The sequence below is a fragment of the Pan troglodytes genome, chromosome 8 (genome assembly GCF_028858775.2).
Source record: "Pan troglodytes isolate AG18354 chromosome 8, NHGRI_mPanTro3-v2.0_pri, whole genome shotgun sequence".
Classification (NCBI taxonomy): domain Eukaryota; kingdom Metazoa; phylum Chordata; class Mammalia; order Primates; family Hominidae; genus Pan; species Pan troglodytes.
The window spans coordinates 82,130,683-82,147,671 of record NC_072406.2 but is presented as its reverse complement, the minus strand read 5'-3'; the positions used below and the strand labels follow the sequence as shown (position 1 = coordinate 82,147,671).

General features: G+C 52.9%; 1 protein-coding gene across 1 annotated transcript in view; it reads right to left on the bottom strand.

The window, feature by feature from the left end:
• COL13A1 (collagen type XIII alpha 1 chain) overlaps positions 1 to 16,989 on the bottom strand; it is an 86,907-nt gene that overhangs the window by 28,610 nt on the left and 41,308 nt on the right. Inside the window, exons 15-26 of the mRNA XM_016918471.3 lie at positions 12,917 to 12,961; positions 11,932 to 11,964; positions 11,162 to 11,188; positions 10,523 to 10,585; positions 8,316 to 8,369; positions 7,458 to 7,544; positions 6,397 to 6,450; positions 5,245 to 5,289; positions 4,381 to 4,449; positions 3,140 to 3,163; positions 1,239 to 1,301; positions 150 to 194 (exon numbers count right to left, since the gene is read on the bottom strand). Coding sequence (XP_016773960.2) covers positions 150 to 194; positions 1,239 to 1,301; positions 3,140 to 3,163; positions 4,381 to 4,449; positions 5,245 to 5,289; positions 6,397 to 6,450; positions 7,458 to 7,544; positions 8,316 to 8,369; positions 10,523 to 10,585; positions 11,162 to 11,188; positions 11,932 to 11,964; positions 12,917 to 12,961 — 609 coding nt within the window. The remainder of the gene's footprint in view (positions 1 to 149; positions 195 to 1,238; positions 1,302 to 3,139; positions 3,164 to 4,380; positions 4,450 to 5,244; positions 5,290 to 6,396; positions 6,451 to 7,457; positions 7,545 to 8,315; positions 8,370 to 10,522; positions 10,586 to 11,161; positions 11,189 to 11,931; positions 11,965 to 12,916; positions 12,962 to 16,989) is intronic.

Here is a 16,989-nt window from a genome sequence, read left to right as displayed (position 1 = left end):
GGGTGGGCCCCTCTCCCTGCCCCCCCATCTCCCCTTCCCTTGCCCACTGGGCTTACACCAGGGCCAGTTCTAGAGCCTTCCTGCCCGACCTCCTGCCCCCAGGGCCAAGACTGTCTTCAGAGGTTTGACCGGAGGACGTCTGTTCATACCTTTTCGCCATCGTGTCCTGGAGGGCCTGGCAGTCCAATCTCCCCCTGTAACCGGAACAACTAAAGGTGACTCTCAGGGCAGAGAACATAGCAGCCATCAGTTACGCATTGCTTAGTGCACCCGGCATCCCACTCCACACTTTCCCATAGAGTTTGCTCATTTAATTCTAACTGTGTTGCTGGGAGGTATGAATTTGCATTGCCTCTCTTCTACAGACAGGACTCCAAAGCACAGAGTTGTGTGCCTGAGGCCCACAGTTAGTGAACTGAGGAGCCAGGATCCCAGTCTGGGCACGCTGGCTCCATGTCCATGTTTTAGCCACAACCTCCCACTGCTGCCTCTGGGAGCCCTAGGCACCCTGGGCTCCCTTGCAGAAGGGTTCTTGCCTTCCTGTCCCCCCTGAATGCAGAACCCCTGCCCTGGCTCTCCACAGGGTGCTCCTTTCATCTTCACACAAACCAAGCCCCTTCTTTGGGTCAGGTGGGGAGTTAAGGGAGGTGGCAAAATGATGTAGGTCCTACCCAGAGAAGCAGAGGAAAGGGCAGGGAATTCTGCCTGATAGATCAGGGGAGGCTTCAAGGAGGAGGTGGTCTACTGAATTGGGCTTGAAAGATGAGAAGGGCTTTGAAAGAAAGGTAAGAGGGAAAAAGACTTGCAGGGGAGAGGACCTCATGAGTGGGAGACAGAGGGGCAGACCTTCTGAGAAAAACACAGGTGTGTGGAGTGTAAAAGGAAAGCAAGGGCAGGGAGTGAGGTGGGAGGATTGGGGAGGGGCTCAGATGCCGAGGTCCCTGATGGGGTCCTCACTCCCGCTGTGGGTCTGGTTGGGGCAAGGGCAGGGGTGTGTCTAGACCCAGGCCCCACAGCATCAGAAGGCTCTGTGAATTACAGGAGCCCAAGCAGATGGCAAGGGTTGGATAGAAGAGCCACAGAAGCTGGGAGATGGGTGGGCGGGTCCCTTGGTGCCTTGGAGCAGCAGGAGGATATGGTGGTAGTGCTGGGAAGATGAGAGGGTCACAGGGGGAGGGGAAGCCCTGGGGTCGCTGCCCTTGCAAGGTCTTCACCCCCTTTGTCAAGACAAGATTTACCTTCTGGCCTGGAATCCCTGGAGCTCCAGGTGGGCCAATTTGCCCAGGAAGACCAGGAGGCCCCTAGGAGAGAAAGGAAAGACACATGGAAGAACTGTCCCACCGAGGAGGGTAGTCTGTGCCCTGAGGGCTATATGTGGAGGCTGGCTTGTACAGATAAGTTGTTTACAGACCTTTCTCCAGTGATAGAGATGCATTTTTTGCAAAGAAAATAACATGGGGAACCCAAAATGCAAAACATATAAGCACCAAGTGTGACTGGGTTGAAGTGGAGGTGGGGTTCAGAGAGCCATGTCCAATACCCTCTCCTTCTCCTTCTCTCTAGGGCATCTCTGGTCGCCCTTTGGGCTCCAAGAAGCTAAGTCTGACCTTCCCCAATAATGACTTAAAAATATCTCCAGAAAACAACCCAAATGCCCATCAACAGGGGAATGCATGGTACATCCATACAATGAAATACTACTCAGCAGGGAAAAAGAACCAAGTGCTGATGACAAGGGTGCATCTCAAACACATTCTGCTGAGCAGAAGCATCCAGGCACAGATACTGTTTAATTCCATTTACATGAAGCTCTAGAAGAGACAAAAGACAAATCTAATCTACAGTGACAGAAGTGACGCAGAGCAGTGGTGGCCTGGGGCTGGGAGTGACTCCCAAGGTGCATGAAGAAACTTTCTAGAGTGATTGGGTGGTTGATACTTGGGTATATACACTTATCAAAACTCATCAAACTCTACACCTAAAATGAGTACCTTTTCTTATGTGTAAGTTACACCTCAAGGTTGATTTTAAAGGAAAAAAAAATGTTTCTGGGAAAGTTTTATTTCCAATAGCTATTTCACATTATTATTATTATTATTAAGACAGAGTCTCACTCTGCCACCCAGGCTGGAGCGCAGTGGTGCAGTCTCGACTCACTGCAACCTCCGCCTCCCGGGTTCAAGTGATTCTCGTTCCTCAGCCTACTGAGTAGCTGGGATTATAGGCACCCGCCACCATGCCTGGCTAACTTTTGTATTTTTAGTAGAGACACCATGTTGGCCAGGCTGGTCTTGAACTCCTGACCTCAAGCGATCTGCCCATCTCAGTGTCTCAAAGTGCTGGGATTACAGGCATAAGCCACTGTGCCCTGCCAAATAATATATTTTAATGTCTCCAAATGAAGCTCATTGATTCCAGAACCATGTCGTTGATAGCAATTTCTGGGATTGGGACGTCACAGAAGTGGTGTTTGATTGTGAGTTTGTGCCATCCCTAAGTGTGTTCTGTGGCTCATAGCCATGAAAAAATATTAGGTGAATTGAAATTTCAGTAGTCAGAGAACTTCATGATCTCTCCTCCCATCCTCTACCTTAGAAGTTAAACTTGGTGGTAGTCATTTTAACTACAAATATTTACCAAGAGCCTGTCACTGGTAGGCACCTGTACAAAACCCAGGCTTGAAATTCCCTGGTTTTCCAAGTGCAGATAATGAAACTGATTTCCAGGAAAGGGGGATACATGGGAGGTTGCTACTAGTTTTTCAGGATTTAATTAGCTAAAAGTTGGGATAAAAGAGAAACATTAAAAATATCCTCCTCAGTACTGCTATTTCCTTCACGCAGCTGTAAATAGAATCCAGCATTTGTATTGTCACCAGAGAGCACAGCTGTATTGGTGAAGAGCCTTTACACAGAGGACACCCATGACCCAGGGCACGGGCAGCTCTCAAGGCCCACCTACCAGTCCTGACTCATCACCTCCAGCTCGGATCATCATCTGCCCCAGCCCTGTTGGGTCAACCCTAATCTGCAGCCCAGTACCTGCTTTCTGGAGGGGAGAAATCAAATCCTTGCTTCCAGGCTGCCATCCCCAGCCCCCCGTCCAGTGCCCAAGGAAAGCCAGGAGGAGCAAAACTTACCATCAAGGCCAGCGTCCGGATCTCCTAAAAAACCAACACCAGGCAATCAGTTGAAGAGCAAACCAAGAGTCAACTGGAAGGTTCTCACTGCACAGTCATGGAAACATGGGAGCTAGGCCCCTCAAAGGAGCGTGGGTCGAGGGAGACGCTTGCAGGTGGGCTCCATGGCCCCCAGACTCACACCACCCCCACCCCACCTCTCGCTGAGGTTTGTAATCACTGGAGAGAGAATACATAGCATCTCCTAAGCATGATTATACTCTGAGGCCGTCCTACAATGGACTCAGGCACACCCTAAATGGACTGCAACCTTTACTTCACTTTACTGAAGGGAAGGAAGCACCACCTCTTATTCTTTCTAGTCACCTTCTGAGGACCCTCCCTTGTTCTTTCCTCTTCTCCCAGAACCCAGATTTCAAAGTTGCTACGCACCTCCCTTTAAACAGACACAGTATAGCAAAATATGGAACCACTCAAAAAATAGATCAGGGAGATGATTGTTGGCTTTAAAAGAGGATTTTACACCTTGTAAATGGAGTCACATATGGACACAGACTCCTTTGAAGAAGTGGTTCTTGAGCAGGGGCAATTTCTTCCCCCAAGGGATAATTGGTCATGTCTGGAGACATAGTTTGGTTGTCACAGCTGAGGCTCCGGTGCTACTGGCATCTAGCAGGTAGAGACTGGGGACGCTGCTGCACATCCTACAACACACAGGACCGCCTCTCCCCCCACCACAAAGATTCTCCAGCCTCAAATGTCAACAGTGCCAAGGCTGAGAAACCCTGCTTTAAAGGGTGGGGAGCGGGAGCTCATGAACTTGAAACAGGGTTAAACTGACACGAAAGGAGATGCGTTCCAGGAAGATTTTCTGCTGCATGAAAGGGGGTTATACATGCATTAAAGAAATGGGGCCCCAGCACCCTGGATGGGCCGTAACTTGTGGGGTGCCAGGATAATTCCACTATGGCACTCAGGGGCCCTGAGGCAGGATAACTGGCCAGCTGGGCCCAGACAGAGAGCCCCGGCCACCTGGATGCCAGTAATGGGGCCATTTCCCAGGAGGCTACACAGCGGGAGGTCAAAGGAGAGAGAGCGAGGAAGCAGCTCTCCTGGAAGCGCTGCCTGAGGGCCTGAGGGCAGGGCCCCTACTCGGCTGTGTGGAAGGGCCCCCTGATCAGGGCATGGTGCAGAGCCTGAGATCCATGAGGATCTTGGCCTCTGGGCTGGACCCTGCTCACCTGGAGAGCCTCATTGATGTTTCCATTGTAATCCACCATCTCTCCTTTCCCCGGTTCTCCCTTGGAGCCCTAGAAGGCAAATGAGATCTCAACCCAGGGCCTGGACCAGGAGGGCCGGGAGGGCAACTGTGGCCTGCTCTCTATCAGCCCACACTGGCTGCACCTGGCTGCACATGGGTGGACCCAGAACAGCCAGCGGGGCCCTGGGGATTCTGAACACTCTCAGAGGATGCTCGGGGATTGCAGAACAAATCGAGAAGACTCCATGTGAGAAGTCTGGGCTAGGCCGACCTGGGAAGATTGGGTCCACCTGTGCTGCCAGTCAGACCTCCCACCTGAGGGCCAGAATGCTCTTCCCCTCCTTCCTCGTCAAGACCCCAAGGTCAAGCCTGTGAAAGGGACATAAAAACTTGGGACCCCAGTTCACTCTGCCAAAAGAAAAAAAGTTCAGCTGAAAGCTGAGTCATGCAAGAAGCTGCCTTTCCTTTTGTTCCTAATCAGACAGCTACAGATAAAAGGTTAAATATCCCCACAGGTAGCTGCTCCATGTTCACCACAGCTTACATAAAGTGCCGATTTACTGAGTGTGAGACTAATACACAATCAACTATTCCGCTACTTGCTCCTTTTCCCTTGCAGTGTGTGGATTACCATACCCTTCCTCTTTCCCCTCCAGCCTGCTTTTCCCCTTTAAATATTGAAGCCCTCAAAATCATCTTTGGCAAAAGGCACAGACCTGTCTCTTGGGCACGTGCCCTTAACCTTGGCAAAATAAACTTCTAAATATTAATTGAGACCTGTCTCAGATGCTTTTTGATTTACCAGCCGCTTCATGCTGTGACTCCAGGAGGGAGAGGCACATACCTTGGGGCCATCTGGTCCCTGTTCTCCAGCTGCTCCACGCTCCCCCTGTTGCATGACAAAATTGGAGCAAAGTGGGGATAAAGTTGGTACAGAGAGCCTGATGTCCCTAGATGGGCCATGTGATAAGGGCCAGGAGGCTCATCTTAGCTCTTAGTCCATAGAAGTGCAGGTTCCACCCCTTCAGGAAACATCCAGGGAACACCCACCCACACTCCTGTCCCTCTGAGTCCCTCTGGGCTGCCTCCCACTTCAGACTTGGTGGCGTTCTTTCTGTTCTGTGTTCATTGTTAGGGACTCCCCTTTGTCTCTCTCACACCTTTCCCCCAGTCCCCTAAGTCAGTTGCCTCCATTGGAGCAGGGACGTTTGCTTCTCTTTAATTCCATCCTGCTCAGGTATCCAGGACTCAGCAGCTTTTTGCCAATTGTCTGGGTGTCAGTTGCCATCGAGAGCCCACACAGTTCTTTTGCTGCCTACGCTACTTGTGAAAGACCCAGAATGCCGAGTGAAATGTGGAGGGCCAGGAGGGTCTCAGGAGGACATGGGTGTATGAGCACCCATCTCCCAGAGTGGGCAGGTGGAAGGATTTGTTCCTGTTGCAAACAGGACAGAGCCATGGAGAATAAATGAAAAAGCAGTGTAACTTGTGAAAAACCAAGCGCAGTTTCAATTTTTCTGGGATAAAGACAATTGAAAAAAATCAAGATAGAAAGTAAAAATAAAGGAAACAGGAACACTTTGGTGTGACTCCTGATGAACCTGCTCACGGGACGTGGAGCCACTGCTGCCTCCAGGTAACCCACTCTCTTTCTCCTCCACTGCCACAGCACTTTAGCCACTGTGAACTCATGAGGGACACAGCAGCCTTTCACAGGGAGTAGCTGGAGAGAAGCAAGAGCCCCTCGTTTACCAATGGCTCGGGAAGCTCTGTGTCACTCCCTGGTCAAATGTCCCATCCCTAGACTGGCTTTTGCATGACTGCTGTCTCAGTGCATGGCTCTCTAAAGCCCAAGCCAACCAGGAATTAGGGAAGCCAGTGGTCATGGCCGGTCAGCCTTGTGCCCTGAGGGATACCCCTAGGGTCGGCTGGGATGATTCTTGACCTCCCAAGCTGACCCTCATTTTGCAGCTCTGGGATGTGGGGGTCTCTGTACCTTGTCTCCTGGCCGCCCTGGGGGGCCAACCTGGCCATCGACACCTGCTTCTCCCTGGGGAAGAGGAGAGAGTTGGGATGAGGGCATGCTGGGCACCTGGACAGCTGCTTATGAGGGAAAAGATGGTCTTGCCATTCATGCCTAGATGTTGCCTTGGACTTCTCTTTCCCTGATGGCTTCTGCACCTCCCACTCTTCCACCTCCCTGACTCCTACCCATGCTTGGGCCCAGCCTGGGTCTTGATTCCTCTGGAAGCCCACTCCTGCTTTCCTTCCCTGCATTCTGTACGCTTTACTGGTGTCCACTCTGCCCTGCCACCCCCTCCTAGGCCCACACAGAGCCCAGCCCATGGCAGGTGGATATGGGCGGAATGAATGAGTGTATTGCCCCAGATGATGTAGAGTAATTCATGCTTTCCTTCTGAGCTAAGAAACAGACCCCCTTCATTTCTCAGTGCTGCTAAAGTAAACCAAGCAACATAGGAGCCATCTGCTTTGGGAAACCCAAATCTTACCATTGCACTTTTCAAGCAGCAAAAGGAAAGTGAGGGCAGTTTCCATTTGCAGCTGCCTCCACTGCTGCCACCTACCAGATGTGCTGGTACCAGGTGGGGCCAGCTGATAGTTGACCTGCAACCTACTCAGAGCCAAGGTGGGGGGCCTCTTGCCTGTCCTAAGGCCCTGAAGCCATTGGTCCCTTGCTCAGTTACAGCATGGCCATCAAGGTCCTGCAGCCATCAATCCTTGACTCAGTTACAGCATAGCCATGAAGGTCCTGCAGCCATTGCGCCCTGACTCAGTTACATCAGAGTCATCTGAATCACTGGGACCATCCATCTGCCCCAGGGAAGACATCTCCTCTGAAAGGTCAAACTGTTATCTGCTTGCAAGCAGGAGCTGGGTCCAAATGGCCTTTTTGGAATCCATAGGGAAAACCACACATCTGGAGCAGGGGAAGGCTAGAGAAGGCGGGATGTCCGGGACGTAGAGTCCCCGAGAACAGGCTGAAGACAAAGTCCCCAGGTAAGCACCTCCCCAACACCAATTCCAGGGAACACTCACCTTTGGCCCTGGAGGCCCAGGGAGCCCTGGAGGGCCAGGTTCCCCTCTGCCTCCTCCAATGGAGTTGCCAGCATCGCCTTTCTCTCCCTGGGGGTGGAAGGTGGAGTTAGCATCCCTGGTGTGGAGGAAGGTCTAGGCTGAGCACTGGAGGGACACTATGGGGTGTGGGCCCCAGGATGTCTGGGGACCAGGGGCCTTCAGAATCCCAGATTTATCTGATCCAGCTGTGGGATTTGAAGAGAGATTGGAACTGTTTACTGAAGGGCAGCAGGTTTAGAGCTGACACAAGGGATCCTTCAAAACTGGGTCTGGAGCAGTGTTTCTCAAAGTGTATTCCACGGAACACTGTTCAGTGGGTTGAGAATATTCAAAATGTGGAATAACATTATTATTGGTGGCCAAACTATGTAAGAAATGAAACATTAAATAAGCTTTGCAGACCCCATCACTGCAGGGTGCTCAGGCCTCTAACAGGCTGAGGAGCACTGTGACTTTCCAAGGGTCCCATCTTATTATGCATGTCTCCCCTTATTTTGGCCTCATCTTTTTTTTTTAATTTTTAAATTAAATATCTTACAGAGTTCATGAACTGTGGGATGCATTTGCAGAGCTGGTACCAAGAAATCTGACCAGGTCATCACTACCGAATTCTTTACATTTCAGCATTTTATTTTTGCCAATCAGGGCCTGCCTATGGCACCTCGCCCTCGACAAACAGAATCTGGCTGTGTTCCAGCTGCCTTTCCTGCAGTCTGGGAGACAGACATGTCCAATGCTGGGGCCTGTGTGGATGTGCAGGGCCAGGTATGGGATGTGGGTGATGAAGGACTTGAACCCTCCATTCAGAGCGACACCTACCTTCTGCCCCAGGAGGCCAGGAAGCCCAGGGGAGCCTTCAGCCCCCTTCTCACCCTGCAGGGAGATGCAGACAGTGTGGGGGTTAGGAACTGTTTCTGCAGCAGGTTTGGGAAGCCACCAGCTCCACAGCTTAGGGCCTTGCCTTCCCTTGCTCCTGCCTCTGTGCCCCTGCCCCCAGCTGGCTTTCCGAAGGGCTCCACTTCCTCCCGGCCCCCATCCTGACTGGCTACTTCCATGGGTCACTTCGCGTTGGTGACACCTGCATGACTGCTTTCCTTATTCCCATGTGGCCTGGGCCCTTGTCATTCATGCTGGGGAGAAGTCACACTGGCCACAGATCATAACAAAGGCCAGAAGCATCTAGTCCATCCTGGCGGTCTCCTGGGAGAGGTGAGCAGTTCAGAACGCCAGTGGTTGGGCAAGCAATTCCTTTTGACCACTCTGTTCTTCAGATTCTTAATGCTTAGCAACTAAGGGCTCCCAGTCTTTTCTGACACCCCCTTCTCTGCCTCTAGCTATAATCAGCTCACCTTATTTGGACATAGGGTCATTGCAAATGTAATGAGTTAGGATGAAGTCCCATGGGAGTAGGGTGAGCCCCTATCCAATGTGCTGATGTCCTTTTTATAAAAGGGAGAAATTTGGGCACAGACATGCACACAGGGAAATGCCATATGGAGATGGAGGCAGAGATTGGGGTGATACGTCTATAAGCCAAGGAATGCCAAAGATTGCCAGCAAGCACCAGAAGCCGGGAGAGAGGCTTGGAGCAGATTCTCCCCCTTGGCCCTCAGATGGAGCCCGCCCTGCTAACACCTTGCTTTTGGACTTCCAGCTTCCAGAACTGTGGGACAATGAATTTCTTCTGCTCAAGCCACCCAGCCTGTAGTACTTTGTTACCACAGCCCTAGCAAAATAATACACTTCCCTACCCAGCTTCTTCCACTACGGAAGAACTCTTTTTCCCCCATGACATGAATCAAAGAGCCCCTTAGAGATGCTGAACCCCATTCTCATTTCACAGATTTGGTGAGGGAAGCCCCAAGAGGTTACGTGACTGGTGGCCAACCCCTTACTGAGTCAGTGGCAGAGGCAGGTCGAGCCCGTCTCCCCGATGCTCTGCCTTCTTTTCACAGAGCAGCTGTATTGGTCAGCTCAGGCGGCCATAACAAAGTCTGGGTGGCTTTGACAGCAGAAATGTATTTTCTTACAGTTCTGGATGCTGGAAGTCTGAGATCAGGGTGCCAGTATGGCCAGGTTCTGGTGAGAGCCCTCTTCCTGCCTTGAATATGACAGCTTTCTTGCCGTGTTCTCACAAGGCAGAGAGGGAGAACGGTCTCTCAAAGGTCTCTCTCTTTCTTCCCCTTCTTCTAGGGCCACCAATCCTACTGGATTAGGGCCTCAACCTCATGGTCTCATTTAACCTTAATGACCTCCCCAAGGCCCTATCTAAATACAGCCACACTGGAGGTGAGGGCTTCAACATATGGGTCTGGGATGGACATACTCAGTGCACAGCAGTGTCCAATATCAGGTGAGTGTCCAAGAGCACCCCACCAGCAGGGCTGGGGTATCAGGTCAGCACAAGAAGCTTTGCTACCCATGGCCCTGGGGAGAGGCAGCTCTCATGTGTAATAATGTGAGCTGAGGGCTCTGGGCTTATAATTTGGCCAGATGTCTCAATGAACATTCATTCAAGCGGGAGCCACAGAAGGTGCCACACCAAGTCTTTTGGTGTCATCTCCTTGGCACCTGCCCCAGGGTAGCAGCTGAACGGTAAAGTAGCCTGAGGCTGGCCAAGAGGGGTTGTGGAGGGCCAGGCAGAGGCCCTGGCAGTGGGAGGGAGCCCCTGCTGCCCTGTCCTGCCTGGGCTGCTCCTGCAGATGTGCTTAGTTTGGGTATCCTTCGGAAGCAGGCCAGGTGGAGAAGGAAAGGATGTGGATCCTTGGGGAGCAGAGGTGGAAGGAGGCAAGTTCCTCCTTCTGCTAAGCTTTCTGCTGGGTAATCAAGGCTGCCCAGAGAGTGGGTGTGCTCTTGAGTGTGGGTTTCTGAAGCTTGGCCAGGCCATCCTGCCACTCCCCTCGTCTCGGGACACATGCACCAACAGCACGCTGCAGGCGACACACCAGCCACGGAGGAAGGCCAGAGAGTAGGGGAATGGCGAGGCTAGGATGAAGGGGCACACACTCAAATACACGATATCCTACCCTCTGCCCCCTCTTTCCCAGCAAACCTGGGGGCCCCGGCTTCCCTTCTGCTCCTGGGTCTCCCTTTGGGGTAAGAAGAGAAAGTCACTGATAAGAAGATGGGGCAGGGAGTGAGGGGTAGGATGGGCAGTGATCATTGACCAGCATTTCCAGAATACTTGTCCCTTAAGCTTTTCCTCTTTAAAAAAGGGTGTTCTGGTCAAAAACGTTTTGAAAATGCCACATAAGTTATTTCCTTTTGAGAGCTCCTCAATGCACATTTAGCAAATTAAAGGTTCTGAGAAGGTCTGCAGCAAAGAAACCTGTGTAATATTTCTAACCTAGTATTTCTCAAACTTTTTTTCTTGTCACATATCTTATTGTCACACCTCTTATTGTCATGCAAGAGGGAAAGAGAACCCTGTAGGTGCAGGGGACAATAGTCACTGCCTGCTGCAGCTGGCATGCCTGCAGGCCAGGACCCAGGGAGGGGGAGGCATTTGCAGTGTGCTCCTGACCAGTGGGCCCTTCTCTGCTTAGCCAGGTCCCCAGCCCCAGGCCAGCCTCAGGGGGACCAAGAGCAAAACAGCAGCAGCCCCTCCCACCTCTGCCCATGACCGATGCTCTGTGCAGCCCGGAACAATCTCTCTGCATCAGTACCTTGGTTCCTGGGATCCCTGGCTCACCCTGTGTGGAAAAAGAGAAACAAATGTGAGAGACAGAAAAAGCAGAAACAAATGAGCAAGGCACCTGTTGGTGGAGGTGGGGTGGGGGGCAGTCAGGGTGGGGTCAGTGAAACATCTGGCCAGCCCCGGCTCTTCTCTGTTCAGGCATCAGGTCCCAGGCCAAAGGAGGCCTATCAGGCTACTGACCCTTAGAGGGTCCTATTCTTCCCCAGGTGAGGGGTGTGGCAGGTGGGAGCATAAGTGAGGCAGCCCAGGAGGAAAGAGAGGAAGGAATGGACATTTGGTTTGTACATGGTGCCCCCTGTAAGTGCACCTGCTGTGAAGATAGAATTTGAGCACTTGTTTTTCCAGGCTGTCCTCACATCTGCCTGCAAACCAAATGGGCAGTTAGGGTGGGGGTTCTGGAGATGAACTCCTGCTCTCTCTGAAGCTTTGGAAGCATATAGCTGCCCAATTACAGAGCATAAAGGAAAGATCTGGGCTGCCTTCCTGCTGCCTTGGTGCATTGGCAGGCTAGTGGTTGAGGCAGGAAACCATTGCTACTTACTTGCAAGGCTTAGTTACACATCTGTGGCTCAAGGTTATGCACCTGGCACAAATGTTACTTTGAGAAAAATGTTTCCAAATCCTGTATGCCCCCTCATTGGTCTGGCAGCCACCCCACTGAGTCTAAGATTTCCAGCTCTGCCCACTCACTTCTCTCCCACCCTGTCCCTGATGTGTTGGTTACAACAGTCCACTGACCTTCATCCCAGCCACGGCAATTCCGGGCGCCCCCTGGCAGAGAGAGAAAAAAAAAAGGTCTGAAGACATTCTGCAGTGAGGGGGCAGCAGGGGGCGGGGGGCAGTGGACAGCCTCCCCATGGTGTGATGGGAAGGAGGACCGCTCACTCCTCCCAACCCCGCAACCACCAACCCCACCTGGGAGGTGGGGGCGCTGAGCTGACACCACGAGAATGGACCCTGAGGAAGGGGCTTTGTGTAGCTCAGTCTGCGGGGCTCCCTGGGCTTCCCAACCACCTGCATGGCTCCTGGCCTCTCCTGGGAGGCACAGTGGGGACTGTGGGGCACTAGATGGGGCTGGGAGGGGGTCCCTGGGGTGGAAGGGGGAGCTTCGTTGGAATATGAAAGGAGGAGAAGGAGGAGGAGATGGGAAGGGAGAGGGCAGGAGAATGGAAAGCCACGGGAGAGGAGTGCAGAGTAGATGACAAAGTAAAGGGGCTGATTTCACCAGGGTCAGTCGCCCCCAGTGTTTGGTTGGCATTACCCTCACAGTCAGCTCTGTGCACCTCTGCCCTCATGGACTGGGGAGTGGCTGGAGTGAACCCTGTTTTCATATCAGCTTTGTGAAAGCTGATATGAAAACCCTGTTTTCACATCACCTGATATCATTTCACTTTGAGAGATAGATGATGCCCAAAGTGCCCCTTAGCAAATCTCAAGTGGAGGTGATTTTTGGGGGCCCCTACTCTCCACTTGGGTCTTAGGACTGCAGTGGAGCTAGCGGTACCTGAGATGGCTTTTTATGACCCAGGGATGCCCAGGAGGAGGCCGCCCACATCAGGGGGCACTGATGAGAGACCACAATGCTGCAGCTGGGAGAACCAGGGCAGGCAGAAGGAGGCCCAAAGAGCTGGGACTCCAGAGTGTCCCCAGAGCTGAGGAGAGAGGGATGGGCACTGGGGGAGGGGCCTTGGGGCTGCCTGGGATGTGGGGAAGGGGGAGGTACCTTGGCTCCATGCTTGCCTGGCATCCCTGGCATGCCCCGTTCTCCCTGGAGGAAGAAATGAGAAAGCATGAGGAGAGGACCAGACTCGGGGCCTGTCAGCCTGCAAGGATGTCGGTGAGAATGTCTTGTCTGGAGGCTGGGATGGCTGTCTGGTTCATGTTGAGCTCTGAGGACCCTGCCCTGGTGGCAACTGTGTGGGCCCCTGTCCTCAGCTATGTGAACTTGCAAGAGGGCCCCAATTACAGGTCACAGAGCAGGAAAGGCCCCCAGACAGAGAGGCTTACCTAGTGGAATGCAAGTTCAGCAAGAGAAGTGACTGGCCCAAGATCTACCTACCACTCTGTGGTTGAGCTGTACCTGGAACTTGGGCTGTGGGACGGGACCAGGGGCAGGAGCCACCCATTGGCTTCTTGCCTACTGCACACCTTCCCTCTGGTCCCTGCCTGGGACTTCTTGCCTCATTTTCACTCCAGCAGCTTTGCTAGGATGGTACCTTCTGGCTGAGCCAGACAGGAGCTCTCTTCTCTTTTCATCTGGGGTTCCTTTCCCTTCCAAGTCCTCTGGGTCTAACTCTTCCCAAGGGCATGTGTCCCTGCCCATTTATCTGCACCCCATTTCTGACCCTACTTGTCCAGAGGCACAGGTAGGGTCACCTGTCCATTGTTGCTCCTCTGGGACAGCATGGGGTCACTCTACCATCTTGGCACTGCCCTATCTTTATGTTCAACATCTTTACTTCTCCAGAAAAATGCCAAGTCTATGAGAGTAAGGTGAGATCAGGAAGAAGGACACACCACAAGGAGGTGGAGTTGGAGATGACAGCCAGGGACAAGTGGGAGGCCAAGAGCAGGTGAGTCAGGACTATCATCGGCTACATCAGGGGAGGGGGGAGGGCAGCTCCTGGCTCTGGGAGTTGAATCCTATGCAGTGCCTGAGCACGAAGCCCCAGCTGGGGACCGGGATGGTGTCCAGCAACAGGTGACTGCAGCCAGCCTGCTGCCACTTCCTCCATCTGAAGGCCAGCGCTGTGGATGGGCAACACAGAGTGTGACAATCCTGCTCCCGGCCCAGCTGCCCCATTGGGTGTGACTGCTGTGGCTGCCAGGCCAGGCTGCAGTTTCCATAGGCTTAAAGGCAGAGGGGATCTGGTGTTCCCTGGCTTCCTTCTCAGCTGTCCACACTCTCCCTTTCCTGCCATTGTACAGGAGGTCCTGGTCCATCCTTCTCCTTACCAAGGCTAGAGGACTTCCACCCTCTTCCTCCGTGATGGGTCTTCCATGCAAGTGTCCAGTTAAGCTTCTTAACACACAGGCTGGATAGCGAGACCCCTGCCTTAAAACATCCTTGGCCTGCTGTTGACAGTAGGAAAAGGACCAGGTTCCTGAGCATGATGTTCTGACCCCTGCTTCCCTCCTAGCCTCATCACCTGATATCATGTCATGATATCACTAGTTTCTGTGTCCTGCTAGTTTCTGTGTCCCTGAAAATACTACCCATTTCCACGGTCTGTCTTTCTTCCATTTCAACTTAAAACCCTATTCATCATTTGGAGTCTTGGTTGATAGAGCACCCAGTTCTTGTCTGGTGCCCTGGGCTGAGCTGCCCTCGCACACTGACTCCTGCACCCCTATGAACCACAGACCTGAGGGCCTCTGAGTAGAGAAGGGTTCTGCCCTGTTTTCAGCCTGCAGAGGCTGTTTGATGGGAGTGGGGCCCTTTTATCTCTTCTATGAAGCTTTTTGCTATCCCCTATAACTCAGCGCTGCATCCTCAATGCGACAGGGACCACTTAGCGTTTGTAATCTGCACACACAAATTTATGTCTGCCTGAGATGGCTTCACTTTTATCCTCTTTGGGCCAAGTCTCTAAATTCTACAAAAGGCCTAGAATCTTTAGTTCCCAATGCCAGAGCCCTCTCTCAGCATGACCCCACCAGTGACCCCTGAACCATAGGTGGGATGGCAGAGCTAAATTCAGGAAGTTACCATGGCTGAAAATCCAGAGCCCAAGGCTTGCTCTAGACACTAACTTCCTTCTTGTGGGACTGAGAGAGAAGGGCACAGCCACTTACTGCAGCTGCCATGTGTCTGCACTGGACTGAAAAGCTTTACAACCTTCCTCTCTTCCATCTCCAACAATCCCTTCCAATGTGGGAGTGGACGTTATTCTTGCTTCACAAGTAAGCTAACTGCGGCTCACAGAGGACAGGTATGATTGCCAAGGTCATGCAGCCTAGGATTTTGGATAGTCTGTTGTCTGTTATGCCAAGGTACTTATTTCTCTTGGCCAACCCAAGTATCAGATGGACTGATGTTCTGTCTGCTTCCACCAAACAGCCTTTGCAGGCTGAAAGCAGAGCAGAGCTCCTCTTTGCTTGGTGGGGGTCCTTAGGTCTGTGGCCCATAGGGGTGCAGGGGTCAGAGTGTGGGGGCCGCTCAGCGCAGGATGCCCAGAAAAGCTCACTGCCTGTGTGCACAGCTGCTCTGTGGCCAGCAGAGGGCGTGACAGTACCTCATCTGAAGTCTGGCTACTCCAGCCACAGCGGTCTCCAAGCCCTCTCAGTAGCACCAGCTGAGGACTCCTGTCATTCTTTCCTTTGGAGGGTCCCCTGCTAACATTCTGAATGACCAGACCAGTTTGACTCAGTACAGAGGCCCCCACAGTCCTCTGGTGTGGGTGCAGGTGGGAGGTCAGCTTGGGAGTCCTTGACTATTCAGAGGCCCCCGTCATCCCTCTCTTCTACTTTCTCTGTCTTTTCTCTTGCTTTCCCTCAATGCCTCTGCCCTCTTCTTCCCACCTCCATTTCGAGGAGCTGGGCTGGCAGTGCAAGTGACCACGGATAAGCCACTTTCTCCCACTGGTCCAGGGTTCTTGGTTGCAAAGTGCGGTTAGATCAGATACCTCCCATCCACTGGTGCTCCTGTCTCTTCCCACCCACCCCAGCCCTGTCTCTGCTCCCCTGCACAGCCCTTTGGAAGGAGAGAGGCCAAAGCTGGGGAGGTGCCATTTGGCTTGGTTGGCAGCTCCAGAAAAAGCTCTGTGGGGTGGGGAGGGACTCTTAGCTTTGGTTAAAAATGCAGCTCTAGGAGGGGTCTCAGTGGGTCCCTGCTCTCCCTTCCTCCTGCCCAGAGGGGTGCTCCTGCAGGGAGGAGGTGGCATCTACTTCAAGCTTGTCTCTGGGCTTCTGTCTCCAATCCTGGAAGAAACTGCAGAGCAAAACCCCGGAGCGTGAGAGTCTCCAGGCTAATTGGGGTTGTCCTCAGCCCCTGTTGATGTGAGTGTGTAAAGACACAATCAGGCACTCAGGGGAAATCAGAGCCCCAGGAGCCTCCTCGGGAGGCAGCCCTCCTTGTTAGGGTGGCTGACCTTCACCCCTTCCCTCCTCTCTGGGTCAATTCTCTTAATTTCGCAAGTGACCCGGGCTTCCTTGATCCCCATGGCAGGGCCTCCCTCCCTCCCACCCCCTTGCTTGGCAGGAAGCAGGGGCGCCCCCACTGGCCTCCCCCAGCTGACCTCGCTCTGCCGCTCACTCCACTCTCATTAGGCTCACTCCCTGGGGCTTGTCTCCAGGGACCTGCCCCTGCCTGACCTCTGAACTGGGGAATGGCTTCTCCTAAAGCCAAAAACATTGGTTCCTGGATGATGGGGAGGTGAGAGTCATTATCAAGGACTCCAGCGTCGCTGTGGCTGGGGCCCATGTGCAGGAGGCAGGAGGCGGGGTAGGGGGAGGGCGTGGTTATTGCCCGAGGAGGACGGTGGCCCACCTCTGTTCAGAGGACTGTTCCGTGGGGCATGTGTTTGTGTGAGCCTGTCTAAGGGCTCCTTCTTTTCTAATTCCCCTCCTAGGTTTTCCTATTTAAAAAGTGTATTAGTAATTGTGCTCAGTTTCCATCCACTCACTCATCACTGTCTTGGTTTTTGGAGGGCCTGGCTCACTCAGTCCAGCAAAGCCCACAGGCCTCAATTCACCTCCTCTATCTCTGCCCCCTCTTGTCTCCCCAGAAGGGACTCAGAAGTTCCCCTGGGGGCTCTCAGCCACCTTACTTGGGCTGGGGAAGTGGGTGCTCTGAGC